Raw genomic sequence first — 17,497 nt, 5'->3', positions numbered from 1 at the left:
CATAGCCCAAGATACTTGTAGGATGAAACATTTTCTCTGGTTGCTCCCTTTAGCGTAACGATAACATGATTCACTGGCTGTGAGCGAGCCCTTGTGAACATCATGGATTTAGTTTTCTTTGCATTTAAAACTAGTTTAAGATCAAAAAGGGAGGTTTGAAAACAATTAAACTACAACGGGGGGGGGGGGCGGGGTAATTTGATGATATCTCCATCGTCTCTCGATCAGCTTCCCACTCTCTCTCCAGAAGTAAAAGCTCAGCCCTCCCCTCCTTGTGTGTGTGTTTGGTAGGAGTGGCTACACTACCTCTGTGTATTCCTTTGTAAAGCAGGACATTGGAGCATGTGCCGTAGTTTAGGACTATATCTCAGAGACCCGGAGTGGAATTCCACTTGAAATATAATATATATATCGTCACAGACCAGTGCTAGTTAGGTAAAACAGCGGGTCTGTTGAGGTGTAGAGACTATGGTAACACTGGCGGACTCAGGGGTGGTGCCCCCACGGTCGAAAAACGTGCGCTTAAGTGCCCTTTTGAGTGAAAGAAATTAGAGGATGTGCCTTATTGGTGCCCCCATGGTTGAAAAACGCGCGCTAAAGTGCCCTTTTGAGTGAAAGAAATTAGAGGATGTGCCCTATTGGTGCCCCCACGGTCGAAAAACGTGCGCTTAAGTGCCCTTTTGAGTGAAAGAAATTAGAGGATGTGCCCTATTGGTGCCCCCACGGTTGAAAAATGCCTGCTAAAGTGCCCTTTTGAGTGAAAGAAATTAGAGGATGTGCCCCCACGGTTGAAAAACGCGCTGTAGTGAAGCTCTTGGTGGTTAGGAAATGTGGGGGGGGGGTGATAATAGTTACTGAACGTGTTATAAAGCAATTTAGACTGGGATGGATGGATGGTTTGTTTGATAGATTGTTTTATTGTTTGATTGATAGATTGTTTTATTGTTTGATTGATATATTGTTTTGTTGGTTTGTTTGATAGATTGTTTTGTTGGTTTGTTTGATAGATTGTTTTATTGGTTTGTTTGATAGATTGTTTTAATGTTTGATTGATAGATTGTTTTGTTGGTTTGTTTGATAGATTGTTTTGTTGGTTTGTTTGATAGATTGTTTTATTGGTTTCTTTGATAGATTTTTTATTGTTTGATTGATAGATTGTTTTATTGTTTGATTGATAGATTGTTTTGTTGGTTTGTTTGATAGATTGTTTTATTGGTTTGTTTGATAGATTGTTTTATTGGTTTGTTTGATAGATTGTTTTATTGGTTTGTTTGATAGATTGTTTTGTTGGTTTGTTTGATAGATTGTTTTGTTGGTTTGTTTGATTGCTTGTTTTATTGGTTTGTTTGATAGATTGTTTTAATGTTTGCTTGATAGATTGTTTTATTGATAGATTGTTTTGTTGGTTTGTTTGATAGATTGTTTTATTGGTTTGTTTGATAGATTGTTTTATTGTTTGATTGATAGATTGTTTTATTGTTTGATTGATAGATTGTTTTATTGTTTGATTGATATATTGTTTTGTTGGTTTGATAGATGTTTTGTTGGTTTGTTTGATAGATTGTTTTATTGGTTTGTTTGATAGATTGTTTTAATGTTTGATTGATAGATTGTTTTGTTGGTTTGTTTGATAGATTGTTTTGTTGGTTTGTTTGATAGATTGTTTGATTGATAGATTGTTTTATTGTTTGATTGATAGATTGTTTTATTGTTTGATTGATAGATTGTTTTGTTGGTTTGTTTGATAGATTGTTTTATTGGTTTGTTTGATAGATTGTTTTGTTGGTTTGTTTGATATATTGTTTTGTTGGTTTGTTTGATAGATTGTTTTGTTGGTTTGTTTGATTGATTGTTTTGTTGGTTTGTTTGATAGATTGTTTTATTGGTTTGTTTGATAGATTGTTTTATTGTTTGATTGATAGATTGTTTTATTGTTTGATTGATAGATTGTTTTGTTGGTTTGTTTGATAGATTGTTTTATTGTTTGTTTGATAGATTGTTTTATTGTTTGTTTGATAGATTGTTTTATTGGTTTGTTTGCTAGATTGTTTTATTGTTTTATTGCTAGATTGTTTTATTGTTTGATTGCTAGATTTTTTATTGTTTGATTGATAGATTGTTTTATTGTTTGATTGATAGATTGTTTTGTTGGTTTGTTTGATAGATTGTTTTGTTGGTTTGTTTGATAGATTGTTTTGTTGGTTTGTTTGATAGATTGTTTTATTGGTTTGTTTGATAGATTGTTTTATTGTTTGATAGATTGTTTTATTGTTTTATTGATAGATTGTTTTGTTGGTTTGTTTGATAGATTGTTTTATTGGTTTGTTTGATTGATAGGTTGTTTTGTTGGTTTGTTTGATAGATTGTTTTGTTGTTTTGTTTGATAGATTGTTTTGTTGGTTTGTTTGATAGATTGTTTTATTGGTTTGTTTGATAGATTGTTTTATTGTTTATCTGCTCTGCGGGTCCCCCGGTGGGGCCCTAGGGTCGCGCTGCCCGTCACGCCCCACCTGCTCAGCCCCTGCCTCCTGCTCAGCCCCTGCCTCCTCCTCACCCCCACCCCTGCCTCCTCCTCACCCCCACCCCCTGCCTCCGCCTCCATCTCCGCTGTCACCCCAGGAATCTTCTTCTCCTGACCCCCTGTGTAGGTCCGCGCCACAGCCCTGGTGAACCGGAAGAGGTTGTAATAATAGCCTTGTGGGTGCCTGGTTTTGTACAAGACAAAAGCGTTGAACATACATATTTGGATCAGATACATCACAAACTTTTTGGTCCACTTTCCAGTCTTACGTGCAGCCGGATAGTACGAGATGTTTTGATCCAGCTGGTCGACGCCGTTCATGAATTTATTGTACGACATGATGGATGACGGCTTGAGCATCTCCACCCTCAGCGCTTTGCCCTTCTTCTGCTTCTGCCACACTTTCGCCATTTCCATGGTGTCCTCGTGGTAGCTGCTGATGGTCTTCACGATCCTCTTATCGCGCCATGCCACGATCAGGACCTGCTTATTGTTGACCGCAATGCGCTCCCCCACACGGATGTCAGCTTTGGTCAGGTTCTTGATGATGGCTGGCTCCCCCCGGTGCTTCCTGAGGGTACCACAGACGTCAGTCCTCAACTGTCGGAGCCTGGCGGACATGTGTACACTGTTGTAAAAATTATCCATGTACAGCGTATAACCGGCCCCAGACAAACGTCCAAGCAGACCGACGACCGTGTCCCCCAGGTTCGCGCCATCCCGGCAATATGGCTTGAATGCAAAGCAATATCCTGTGCGTGATTCGCACAGGAAGTACGACTTGATGCCATACCGGGTTGGCTTGTTGGGGTTGTAGACCCGGAAGGTCAGGCGGCCTCGCCATGCCATCATCCCCTCGTCAATGGCGAGCTCACGTTCGGGTTGGTACAGTTCCTTGCACCTCGCGTTGACATGGTCGACTACAGGGCGTACCTTATACAATTTGTCTCTAACATCCAGGGATGTATTGTCCGCAAAGTGGAGGAATTGCCAGATCAACTCATACCGGTTGCGTGGCATGGTGTCTGAGTAGTATGGTGTGAACATCATATCGTCAGTGGTCCACATCATGTCCACGCGAGGCTTCCAAAGGACACTGCTCAGGAAATTGAGCCCAAGGAACTTCTTCAGCTCCTTCAATGTGAGGGCCGTCCAATGCAGTGCCCTGCTACTGGTTAGCGTGGGGTCCAGCCGGGCAATGCACTGATCAGCGTAGAGGTTGGTCTGGGCAACAATGGCATTGAGAAAAGCATCCGTCAGGAACAGATCTAGCCATTTTGCAGGCCGGTACGATTTCAGTGCCGCGGCGTCCTGGAGCAACCCCGGTTGGGCTGTGAAGGGGATCCTGTGAGGCACCCAGCCCTCACGAGACCAGGCATTCTCCTCTTCCTGACGGATCGCAGACCTGCTCTTCGCTCCACGACCTATCAATTATACAAATATACTATAACACCCCTACTGTAGACAAACATTCATATGCCACGTAGTTACAAACTGTGTGTGAGTGAATGAGTGAGTGTGTGTGGGGTTCAGATGTCAGAGCTGGACGTGGTGTGGGGGTCAGAGGTCAGAGCTGGAAGTGTTTATGTACAATTACCTGCAGGAGTAGAATGTGATGCTATGTCGTTGCCAGTCTCTGTGTCACTCTCTGCGGAGTCTGCGCCAGAATCTGAATTGGATTAAATTCATTCAGTAAGTAAGTCTCATAAAACACAATAGTAATACATTTACATACATGAATGTAGTTAGTACATACCCAAGTATGTTGGTGTACCACCGCCGGACTCGGTGTCGGATCCTGTAATGAACACAAAATAAATCAGTGGCCATTGTACATCAAAGCATGTACATGTGTGTGTGTGTGTGTGTGATATGCAGGCATTGATGCAGTGATCTGCTTATTTGATTTGGATGTTATTTCCATTATTTTATTCATGCATGTTCAAATCGATACATAGAGGCTAAGCTACATTATTGGATATGCATAGAGGCCTCGCCATGTGCTGTGAAGTTCAAAGGGGTTGGGGGAGTGTTCATGGCTTTGATCTTATAGGCCTTGTGTGTGTTGTGTGTGTGTGCTGTAGTAATCAATGCTATTGGGACTGTGCTAAATGCTATACACAGTAGAGGTTTTCTAGCATCAGATGTTGTTTGTAGGCCTGTTTGAAGTGTGAGATGGAGGGCACCTAGATAGAGGCAGCACATGGCGAGGCCTCTATGCATATCCAATAATGTAGCTTAGCCTATATGTATCGATTTGAACATGCATGAATAAAATAATGGAAATAACATCCAAATCAAATAAGCAGATCACTGCATCAATGCCTGCATATCACACACACACACACACACACACACACACACACACACACACACGGCCTATAAGATCAAAGCAGTGAACACTCCCCCAACCCCTTTGAACTTCACAGCACATGGCGAGGCCTCTATACATATCCAATAATGTAGCTTAGCCTCTATGTATCGATTTGAACATGCATGAATAAAATAATGGAAATAACATCCAAATCAAATAAGCAGATCACTGCATCAATGCCTGCTAGGGCTGGCCTTCGAAGCTTTTTTTGGCAATCGAAGCTTCGGGGCCGAGCTTCGATTTTAATTCGAAGCTTCGAATTTTTTTTTTTTTTTTTTTTTTATCTTATGTTGTGGGACTTGTACAGCACTTTCATAAACTTTGTTGTTTTTAAATGTGCTCTATAAATAAAGTGGGTTGGATTAATTAATTAAGTAGCCCCTTTCGTGACTGAGCTTTTTTTCAATTATTTTTTTACTTCGATTTGTGTGTGTGTGCGTGTGTGTGTGTGTGTGTGTGTGTGTGAGAACTACCCATCCCAGTTAGGACAGCCGAATCCCGTCCAATCTTTCGCCGTCGACTAAAGACTCACTTCTTCAACCATTATCTGAAATGATTAAAAAAAATGAAAAAAAAAATCTAACCGTGACTAACCTTACTGTCATGCACTTTTCCTAATAAACTAACCTACACTGTAACACGCAACACTTTGATAAACATTGTTACTCAGCTGATAGAGTTGTACCCTTCTTGCTGTCTTGTCGTACAGAACTTGTAAGTCGCTTTGGATAAAAGCGTCAGCTAAATGACTAAATGTGTGTGTGTGTGTGTGTGTGTGTGTGTGTGTGTGTGTGTTGTGTGCTCGCGCGCGCATGGGGCCATTGGGTGGGGCCGGGGGACAAATACACTGGAGGAAAGTAACCCAGCTCAGCACTGCCCAAATTATATCATCACTATTGCCTGTTTGAAGGATATCATCCTCAAATACATATACACCTACATGCCTTGTAGAATTCCACACATAAGAAAGAAAGATACTGGGATGAATAAACAAAATAGGAAATAAAATTTAGATAAGGTGCTACTGAGATGTTTTGGTGAGTTCTTTGTTTTTTTGTGGAAGTTGCCCTTCTTAAAAATGCATGAACATTCACTGATAATTGGTCTGTAGTGGAGTCTACAAGGTCTACATTGCCGGACCATGTAGAATCCGGACCTTGTAGACTGACATAATTCTGTGCATAGTTTAGTCTACACAGGCCATATTTCAAATAATCAAAATCTTACTTCATTCATCTTAAACATTCTTGATTTGGGGGATTGGTAGTTCCCATGAAATCTGAAGTTGTTCAAACGACAACAGCAATCCACCTTGAATTAAATCACACAGCCGAGTGAAACCTTGTTGGCTCAGTCACGAAAGGGGCTACTTAATTAATTAATCCAACCCACTTTATTTATAGAGCACATTTAAAAACAACAAAGTTTATGAAAGTGCTGTACAAGTCCCACAACATAAGATAAAAAAAAAAAAAAAAAATCTTTTTAATTTTTTTTAAATTTTTTTTAATCAAAGCTTCGAATTAAAATCGAAGCTCGGCCCCGAAGCTTCGATTGCCAAAAAAAGCTTCGAAGGTCAGCCCTAGAGCCAACAAGGTTTCACTCGGCTGTGTGATTTAATTCAAGGTGGATCGCTGTTGTCGTTTGAACAACTTCAGATTTCATGGGAACTACCAATCCCCCAAATCAAGAATGTTTAAGATGAATGAAGTAAGATTTTGATTATTTGAAATATGGCCTGTGTAGACTAAACTATGCACAGAATTATGTCAGTCTACAAGGTCCGGATTCTACATGGTCCGGCAATGTAGACCTTGTAGACTCCACTACAGACCAATTATCAGTGAATGTTCATGCATTTTTAAGAAGGGCAACTTCCACAAAAAAACAAAGAACTCACCAAAACATCTCAGTAGCACCTTATCTAAATTTTATTTCCTATTTTGTTTATTCATCCCAGTATCTTTCTTTCTTATGTGTGGAATTCTACAAGGCATGTAGGTGTATATGTATTTGAGGATGATATCCTTCAAACAGGCAATAGTGATGATATAATTTGGGCAGTGCTGAGCTGGGTTACTTTCCTCCAGTGTATTTGTCCCCCGGCCCCACCCAATGGCCCCATGCGCGCGCGCAAGCACACAACACACACACACACACACACACACACACACACATTTAGTCATTTAGCTGACGCTTTTATCCAAAGCGACTTACAAGTTCTGTACGACAAGACAGCAAGAAGGGTACAACTCTATCAGCTGAGTAACAATGTTTATCAAAGTGTTGCGTGTTACAGTATAGGTTAGTTTATTAGGAAAAGTGCATGACAGTAAGGTTAGTCACGGTTAGATTTTTTTTTTTAATCATTTCAGATAATGGTTGAAGAAGTGAGTCTTTAGTCGACGGCGAAAGATTGGACGGGATTCGGCTGTCCTAACTGGGATGGGTAGTTCTCACACACACACACACGCACACACACACACACACAAATCAAAGTAAAAAAAAAATTGAAATTTTTTTTTTTTTGAAAAAAAAAGTATTATTATTTTTTATTTTTTTTAAACTTCGATTTTTTTTTTAATGTTCGAAGCTTGTGCCATCGAACGAAGCTTCGAAGCTTCGAAGTATTTAAGACAGCCCTAATGCCTGCATATCACACACACACACACACACACACACACACAGCCTATAAGATCAAAGCAGTGAACACTCCCCCAACCCCTTTGAACTTCACAGCACATGGCGAGGCCTCTATACATATCCAATAATGTAGCTTAGCCTCTATGTATCGATTTGAACATGCATGAATAAAATAATGGAAATAACATCCAAATCAAATAAGCAGATCACACACACACACACACACACATACGGCCTATAAGATCAAAGCAGTGAACACTCCCCCAACCCCTTTGAACTTCACAGCACATGGCGAGGCCTCTATACATATCCAATAATGTAGCTTAGCCTCTATGTATCGATTTGAACATGCATGAATAAAATAATGGAAATAACATCCAAATCAAATAAGCAGATCACTGCATCAATGCCTGCATATCACACACACACACACACACACACACACACACACACACACACTCAAAGCCATGGACAAGGCCTATAATATGCATATCCAAATGATGTAACTATCGATTTGAACATGCATGTAAACACACAATATTCACATTGCATTAGTCAACATGACGTACCCTTCTCCCCTCGACCACCACGACCACCATGCCCCCTGTCGGACTCGTGAGATGAATCAGATCCATAGTATCTCCGACCAAGATCGATATCCTCGTCAGATGACTCCCGATCTATAATGAATGCATACCGGCGTTGGTTGGCGAACTAACGTTACGTATTCACAGTATACAATGAATCAATTAGCGTTAGGTAAATCATCATCAAAATATACACGTTTCACACACACACAATCACATATACACAACCTTACCTGGTGGTTTCCAATCGGCGCTCCCATCAGATTCATGGACCGTTGAATCGCTGTCCGAGGAGGCTGAAGAAGATATCAGCACAGCGGCCACCTTCCTCTTCCTCGAACTGCGACGGGGAGAGCCGGTCCCGGGGCGAGACACGTCGCTGGGCCCAGCGACGGTCTCACGGCTCTCTCCGATCGGAGCTACCAAAGGACCGGTCGTTGGTGCTGCTGCTGCAACGGCGGGTCCAAATGCCAGCTTCGTTTGAACAAACCGATCCGCCGTCGGTCTGTCGCCTCGCTTACCTACACTACGTCTCCTCATACTGATCTAAATGGAACTAGTAACTGATCAAACTACTATTACTACTACTACAATATACTAACTAAACTGCACACTAATCCCTCACAAAAGTACTACTAGTTAGCACGACTAAGTACTTCTAAAGCACAGCTGAAACCTTACAATTATTCTGATACTACCACTATACTGTATAAAACTATAAATATAGACTATAGGCTGATCACAATACAAATATCTCTCTCTCAATCTCTCTCTCTCTATCGCTCTATCTATCTCTCTCTCTCTCTCCCCTACAAAACCTCGTCGATTCTGGGATGCCGCAAACTTTTATACCTGTGGTCAGGTATGCTGGCCAATCAAATGCCAGCTTCATTGTAGGGTACAATATTCATTCTCTTGTGATAGTGTTAGAAAATAGGGGGACACTGCCACCTAGTGTAATTTGAGAGGAACTGCAGTTTCCGGTCCAAACTCGCTGCCAAAAGCTCCGCGGTGAAGTTCAGACTGGGAAAATCGAAAAAAGATGTAAACAGATCAAAGACGAGTTACGGCGTCTTTGGCAGAATGAGCATGGCGAGCAAAGACGAGTTCCGGCGTTTTCGGCGACCATAGTGTTAATCAATCTGTTATATACTATACAATATACTGTTGCTACAAGTAACATAAACCTCACGAGTGGAACTACCAATGGGGATAAGCAGTGCTTTACCTGTACTAGTTACAGGGATAAACTGTGCTAAACAGATACTAAATACTATAATCAACAACATAGATTATACCCAATAGGCTAGATTATCACTATAAACATACTGGTAAATTGCTTCCTAAACAGCTGGTAGAATTATAACATTAGTATAAGCCTTAACCATATAAATCACCAACAATAACTAAGCGTCCTCATTATGCACATATGTAACACTTACTTGTGACACATGAACTGAAGGAATCACTAAGCCCACTAGTATATATAGATGCTGGCTATCGACAGACATGTCGCATCCAGCTGTAGAACAGCAGAGCAGCCCCCCACAGCCTTTATGTCTGACTGAGAGGCGTCCCGCTGCAGAACAGCAGAACAGCAGAACAGCACCCCACAGTCCTTATGTCTGCTCAGTCCTTGGGCCTTTTGTACACGCGCACTTAAGGGCCCTTTTGAGTGAAAGAAATTAGAGGATGTGCCCTATTGGTGCCCCCACGGTTGAAAAATGCGCGCTAAAGTGCCCTTTTGAGTGGCGAAAAATTAGAAGGTGTGCCCTATTGGTGCTCTTCTAATGGTCTAAACTTGACCATGTGCCCCACGGTTAAATAATATCACGCAAAAGTGCCTTTTTGAGTGAAAGAAATTAGAGGACGTGCCCTATTGGTGCCCCTCTAATGGTTAAACGTGACCATGTGCCCCCACAGTTGAAAACAACGCGCTAAAATGCCCTTTTTGAGTGTTGAAAATGAGAGGACGTGCCCATTGGTGCCCTTCCAATGGTCTAAACTTGACCATGTGCCCCGACGGTTAAATAATGTCACACAAAAGTGCCCTTTTGAGTGGAGAAAATTAGAGGGCATGCCCTATCGGTGCCCCTCTAATGGTTAAACGTGAACATTTATGCTAAATATGGGGTATGCTTGGGGATAACTATATATAAAACGTTATACACTGTTATCTTCATTTTAAGGGTAAATTGGTTTTGCGGCTCCAGATGAATTTTAGTTTGTGGGAGGGGGAATGGCTCTTTTGATAGTAAAGGTTGCTGACCCCTGCCCTAGAGCATGGCCCAGGGAGTGCTTGGTGTGGGGGGTTTTGTTTCACTTCAGGTGCATAAACAAATAAACAAACTTGAAACTTGCATCTGCACCTGCATCTGGGTCTCTGGGCAGAATAGTCAGCCAGGCTGGGGTCAAAGCCAGACACACACACACACACGCACGCACACATGCATTAACCTGTTCATTTCTGCAACTAGGGTGGATGGTACTGTAGGGCTGGGCGATTCTTGCTCAAATGTGAATCACGATTTTTCTCTCTAAGAATTGAGATCACGATTCTCTCACACGATTCTTATTTTTTCAATAAAATAATTGATTGCACTCTTTCTTAAACAGACAACATAACATATCAAAGTGCTTGACTTAAACTTAAACATAACATATATGAAAGTGCTTGACTGGAGGGTTAAGTTTTAGACACACCCCCTCTTGAATGTTCAGATGCCAGATGGCTGTAACCCTGCATCCTACTGCTGTGTGAGGTGGTAGGTAATACAGCAAGCTTTCTTTGAAGTTGCAAAGATTGAGTTTGTTTTACCAATTATGCATTACTAAATACTAATGTATGTAGGCCTACACTGCAAGTGTTTTTATTGATGGCAGTATGTTTTAGCCTAGGCTAGTGTAGGCTAGCTTTATTACTACTGTAGCTAGCTAACTAAACAGGTACCTTGCTTAGCTGATTATATGCTATAATGCTAACCTGTGTTCTCAATTTAGAAATAAAGTGTACACATTACTTTAGGATAGTTTGCACAAAATATACCCATAGCACTTTAAAGTTCAGTGTGGATTTCTTTTTAAAGTTAATTTAAGAGTGGTAGTAAACTTAGAAGTGGGTTTAGCATTGGCCTATATTCTATGATTACAGAATGCCAAGGAGAGAGAGAAATCGGAAGAATGTTAAAAAGCATCTGAGAAATGCTGCGAGAGGCAGCTTCTCTTTGAAGAATTGGGTCCAAAGCAATAATAGTAAGGGAGGAGATAAGGATACAGGTAGCCTATGTATTTGTAAGTCCTCACTACTAGCTACATGTACAAGCTGCTTGTCTCACAGAGGCATAGTTTGGATTATAACTGAGAATCTGGTGCTAACATGGTCAATAATGCTTATTTTGGACAGAAACATTTGTCTTAAACATTTACATTGACCAACCATAGACCGTTTTTATTCCAATCAAGGCAAGAAGGCTAGTGGTAGTGCTATATGAGATGAGAGAAGGAGAGTAAAGGACAGGAGGAGAGAAGGAGGGGACAGGAGGAGAGAAGGAGTGGACAGGAGGAGAGAAGGAGTGGACAGGAGGAGAGAAGGGGAGTACAGTAGGAGAGAAGGGGAGTATAGGAGGAGAGAAGGGAAGTACAGGAGGAGAGTAGGGGAGTATAGGAGGAGAGAAGGGGAGTACAGGAGGAGAGTAGGGGAGTATAGGAGGAGAGTAGGGGAGTATAGGAGGATAGAAGGGGAGGAGAGGACAGGAGGAGAGGACATGAGGAGAGAAAGGGAGGAGAGAGAAAGCAAGAAGCTCAACGGCACTCGAATGAACTTTAACTGTTAAAAACTGTTTTATGAAATAAAAATGTTAAAGGTGTATTGTTCCCTGTGTGTTTTTATCATAGAGGTGTGGTTATACTATTAATCTGGATTGTCTATGTTACATGACGCATCATAGCTTTTTGCTTACTGATGGGGTCCCATGTTGTGCAGTAGGTGCCCTTTTTTTTATTTTCGCCCCTGCCCTTCAAACAGCCTGAGTCCGCCACTGTATGGTAATATTATCAGAGCTGATTACAGACCATTAAACAGTGCGAGACTGGCCTTATCGTGAAGCCGACATCAACCTGGTTACTGTTGAATGCCGCTGTGGATGAATAGAACCAGGGAAACACTCACCTTTTACATTCAAAACATGTGACGACACAAACTACTACTAAATGGACATGAACATCACACTATAAGAGGCTCTGAGGACATGGATCCCCTTCATGGCATGTTGGCGTTTCTCCTGCCGGCGTGGTCAATCATCTCCAGCGTCCCTCACGCACTGCTGCCAGAACACCCCCAACACACAACTTATTAACTCCAGCCACAATGGACCCCAGTAAAATAGCCCCAAAGGCTATAGCTGGACTATGACACTATACACTATACACACACACACACACACACACACACACACACACACACACACACACACACACACACACACACACACACACACAGTAGCACTAACTATGGTGTATGGCAGGATACTATGTTTAGTTAGTTTATTGTTGACTCATTACATTTTTCTTTTATGTTTAAAATTCCTTTAATACAGGGCGGCTACGTGGCGTAGTGGGCAAGGCGCTCGCCACGAATGCGGAGACGCTGGGCTCGCCTGTTCGAGCCCAGCGCTCCACATTGCTTTCAGTTTAGCTGGTCGTTCATACTAATACACATTGGCCGTATTAGGGGGTGGGAAACTGATGGGTGGGGATCGGGCGTTGTGGACAGCGACTCCTACAGGTCGGTTGGTGCGCCTGCGCAGTAGAATCAGGAAGTGTCGGGGGCAGCGTGAGCCTCCCACGCGTTACTCCTCGCCACTGAGTGATCGAGCTGCGCAGGTGAAAAGATGCGACTGCTGTTACCTCAAGTACCGGAGGGGACTTGTGCTATGTATGACTTAGTCCACATTGCAGCCGGCTTGTGGGAGGCAAGAAACAGCGTTCGTGACAGGGGAGGGTTGAATTGGATGATACGAAATTGGGATGGGAGAAAATATAGAAAAATGGGAGAAAAAGTGGATAAAAAAAAATTCCTTTAATACAACACTGTGATAACTGTGTGTGTGTGTTCCAGTTGGCTGAGGAGCGTATCGGTAACTTGAGGACAGTGCGAGCCTTTGGTAAAGAGCTGTCCGAAGTCGCCACATACACTCAGAAGACTGACCAAGTCCTGACCCTGGCCCGCACAGAGGCTGTCCTCAGAGCTGGCTTCTACGGAGTGGTAAGATTGATTGATTGATTGATTTAAAATTGTATTAACAGATTGCAGAATGGGTACAATACAGTACGGCTCAATACACACAATTGTTAAGGGGATGCAGACCAGAGAAAGACTTTCGTCTTGTTTACATCAGGGTCCCCCATTTTCAATTCATAATGACATTTATGACATACACAACATACAGATATACAGTACTGTTACATTTATGACATACAAATATACAGTACTGTTTACCAGAGATCCTAACAGAAACTATATACATTCTAGGGGGAGGAAACTGTACATTAGGAGGGGGTTGGGTGGGAGGGGGTTTTAGACATTTACGGGGGCCAGTTTTCGAATTGCAGCCTCCCGTAGGTGCTCTTTTGGGAGTAGTTTTGAAGGTGGGTAGGGATTCACATTATTTTACGGCTGTGGGTAGGGTGTTCCACATTATTGTGGCATAATTGCTAAACGTGTTTAGTCCCTTGTTTGTGCCGAATCTGGGTTGAACATGATTTGTGGAACTCCCTCTGGTGTTGTGGTCGTGGAATTCACTGACCTTTGGGAAGTATTTCAACAGGTACATGGGTATCTTCATACATCTCTGACCATGACTACCAGCTCACTACAGCACTGGTGGGGAACTCGTCATCACTGCAGGGCTCATTCATTCATGTTGCTTTGCTGTTAAGATCGCAACATGTTGTAATCTGTGGTCAGCTTACAATGTGGTCATTGGCAAGAACTAGTCACTTCTCTGTCGGTCAGCGATTACACACACACATAGTTGTGACAATCTCTTACACACTGAGACTTTGAGGCTTCTGCTTTCACTGTGTGTGTGTGTGTGTGTTGCAGACGGGTCTGAGTGGTAACCTGATGATCCTGTCAGCGTTGTATAAAGGAGGTTTGCTGATGGCCAGTCAACACATGACCGTAGGAGAGTTGTCCTCCTTCCTCATGTACGCCTTCTGGGTGGGCGTCAGCATCGCAGGTAACACACACACATAAACACACACATACACACACATTTATACATATACACACATTTACACACACGTATAGACACACACATACACATACATACACATTTCCTTTACGATTTATGCAATTGGAATTTCTACATTAATATCCTATATTTGTTTTAACTAAACAATTAGTTTTGCTGCCCCCTAGTGGTTGATGTGTTCACCCTGCTGCACACTCTGCCCAACTCCAACTACTGAGTACTTCTTTAGAGGTCCTACCTCTAAACTGTCAAGTTTTTTTTTAAGAAGAAAATGTATTTAAAAATAAAAGATGACCACGTGTTTTAGTTACTCTTTAATATCTTACTTGTTTTGTCTTCAGGTCTCAGTTCATTCTACACTGAGCTCATGAAAGGTCTGGGAGCTGGAGCCAGACTGTGGGAGCTGCTAGACAGGAAGCCTGAGTTCCCTCTCAACGGTCAGCACACACACACGCACGCACACACACACACACACACACACACACACACACACACACACACACACACACACTGGATTGTATATTGCAGGTTAGAATGTAGAGTTTTATTGTATGTCTTTAAATAAGTATCTCTATATCTAAGTAACTCCTAAATGTATGTCTGTTTTTAAATTTTGATTATATTTATTTTTGGGCTTTTTCTGTATTTTTCACCCATCCCAATTTAGTCGTTATGCCAATTCCCTTCCTGGTCGTTGCACGCATTGTCCCACTGTCGGCCTGGGGAGGGTGTAGAACTACCACATGCCTCCTCCGATACATGTGGAGTCGCCAGCCGCTTCTTTTCACCTGACAGCGAGGAGTCTCACTGGGGGAACGAAACGCGTGCAGAGGTTCATGCTATTTCCCCCAGATCCCCTCCCTGCTGAACAGGCACCCCGACCGACCAGTAGGAGTCGCTGTTTGCAATGACCAGAACTCATACCCTCACCGGATTCCCACCCGCTACCCTATGTATGTCTGTTTTTGACCACAAGCGTTAGTTGATTAATTTGGTGCCCAATAAGAGAAAAGGGTCCCGGAACATTGTGTGTAGCAGCATGTGTTCCTCCAGGACACGCATGAGCACGAGCATGTGAACACAAAAAGAGTGCACTGGAAATGTGTAAACATGCCCATGATTGGTCTATAATATGACCTCCCTCGAAATCTAACAAGCTTAACTGCCTGTCAATCAAAGGAGGCCGGACTCGTTACAACTTCACCAAAAGCGAAAGTGAAACTTAACCTGGATGGGATGTAAACATTGCAGTCAGACTACTGCTTGACCTGACTCCTAGAACCCACCTCACCCCTGCACACTTTGCCAACCTAGGATGGCTTAGAGTAGACGACAGAGTACAGCAACTTGCAATGGGCCTGGTCTACAAGATACACTACACGACCAAGGTACCCATGTACATGTCAAAATACTTCCCAAAGGTCAGTGAATACCACGATCACAACACCAGAGGGAGCTCCACAAATCATGTAAAACCCAGATTCGGCTCAAACAAGGGACTAAACACGTTTCGCAATTATGCCACAACAATGTGGAACGCCCTACCCAAAGCTGTAAAGGAATGTGAATCACTACCCACCTTCAAAAACACTCAAAGAACACCTACGGGAGACTGCAATTCAAAACTGGCCCCTACAAATGTCCTAACCCAGTTGTACAATAAAGACCAAGCATGGCTTTGTCAGTATTCCAATGTAACAGTACCCAACCCCCCCCCCCCCCCACCTCCAATGTACAGCCCCACCCAACCCCACCCCACCTACCCAACCTCCTCCAATGTACAGTTTCTATGTCAAATGTAGGTCAGTATTCCAATGTACAGTGCCCCCCCCCCCTCCAATGTACAGCCCCACCCCACCTACCCAACCTCCCCCAATGCACAGTTTCTATGTCAAATGTATATACACTCTTTTTCTGGATTTTTTTTAGTATCACAAACAGTACTGTATTTGAAAATCTGGTATGTCATAAATGTATAGATGTAGCAGTACTGTCTATCTGTATGTCGTGTGTGTCATATGATGAATTGAAAATGGTGATGGAAACAAGACGAAAGTCTTTCTCAGGTCTGCATCCTCTTAACAATTGTATGTATTGAGCTGTACTGTACTGTACCCATTCTGCAATCTGTTAATAAACTTTTCAATCAATCAATCAATCAATCAGAGTGAAGAAAACGGAGAGAGGGGACGTTGCAAAGGTTACATGAGGTGTAGGTCATGTATTCACCTTGTCTCTCTCTCTTTCTTTCTCTCTCCCTCTGTCTCTCTCTCTCTGTCGCTCTCTCTCTCTCTCCTCTGTCTGTCTGTCTCTCTCTCTCTCTCTCCTCTGTCTCTCTGTCTCTCCCCCTCTCTGTCTGTCTGTCTGTCTGTCTGTCTGTCTGTCTGTCTGTCTGTCTGTCTGTCTGTCTGTCTGTCTGTCTGTCTGTCTGTCTGTCTGTCTGTCTGTCTGTCTGTCTGTCTGTCTGTCTGTCTCTCTCTCTCTCTCTCTCTCTCTCTCTCTCTCTCTCTCTCTCTCCTCTGTCTGTCTCTCTCTCTCTCTCTCCTCTGTCTCTCTCTCTCTCCTCTGTCTCTCTGTCTCTCTCTCTCTCTCCCTCTCTCCCCACACAGAGGGTCTCATCCTGCCTGTGGAGCAGCTTAAGGGCCAGCTGGAGTTCCGGGACGTGTCGTTCTCCTACCCGACCCGCCAGGAGGCCCCCATCTTCCAGGGCCTCAACCTGCTGGTCCCTGCGGGCTCCGTCATGGCCGTGGTGGGACCCAGCGGCTCCGGGAAGTCCACCCTGGTCTCCCTGCTGCTCCGCCTTTACGATCCCCAGTCAGGTAGGACCCGTCTGCATGTCACTGAAAATGTATGCATGATGTGTGTGTGTGGGTGGGTGTGCTTAGCCATAATATGCTTAAAGGAACACGCCAACATTTTGGGAAATTAGCTTACAGTCTTCTCCAGAGAGAGACAAGAAGATAGATAGATACCAGTTTCCTCTCTGTGCGTTCAGTAGAAAGCTATCTGGCTGCATGTTAGCCTAGCTTAGCATAATGAATGAAAGCGGACATGACCGGTTAGCCTAGGCATTGTCCAACTGACACCTCTCCCGAAGGCTAACCGGTCATGTCCGCTT

General features: G+C 43.0%; 1 protein-coding gene across 1 annotated transcript in view; it reads left to right on the top strand.

The window, feature by feature from the left end:
• The window catches only part of abcb10 (ATP-binding cassette, sub-family B (MDR/TAP), member 10), a 68,578-nt gene that overhangs the window by 31,395 nt on the left and 19,686 nt on the right, over positions 1 to 17,497 (top strand). The window contains exons 5-8 of the mRNA XM_084307435.1: positions 13,242 to 13,388; positions 14,229 to 14,364; positions 14,721 to 14,816; positions 16,989 to 17,198. Coding sequence (XP_084163561.1) covers positions 13,242 to 13,388; positions 14,229 to 14,364; positions 14,721 to 14,816; positions 16,989 to 17,198 — 589 coding nt within the window. The remainder of the gene's footprint in view (positions 1 to 13,241; positions 13,389 to 14,228; positions 14,365 to 14,720; positions 14,817 to 16,988; positions 17,199 to 17,497) is intronic.

Source organism: Notolepis coatsorum (genome assembly GCF_963971535.1).
Source record: "Notolepis coatsorum genome assembly, chromosome: 2".
Classification (NCBI taxonomy): Eukaryota; Metazoa; Chordata; class Actinopteri; order Aulopiformes; family Paralepididae; genus Notolepis; species Notolepis coatsorum.
The sequence above is the reverse complement of the archived record's forward strand: the minus strand, read 5'-3'. Positions and strand labels throughout refer to the sequence as shown.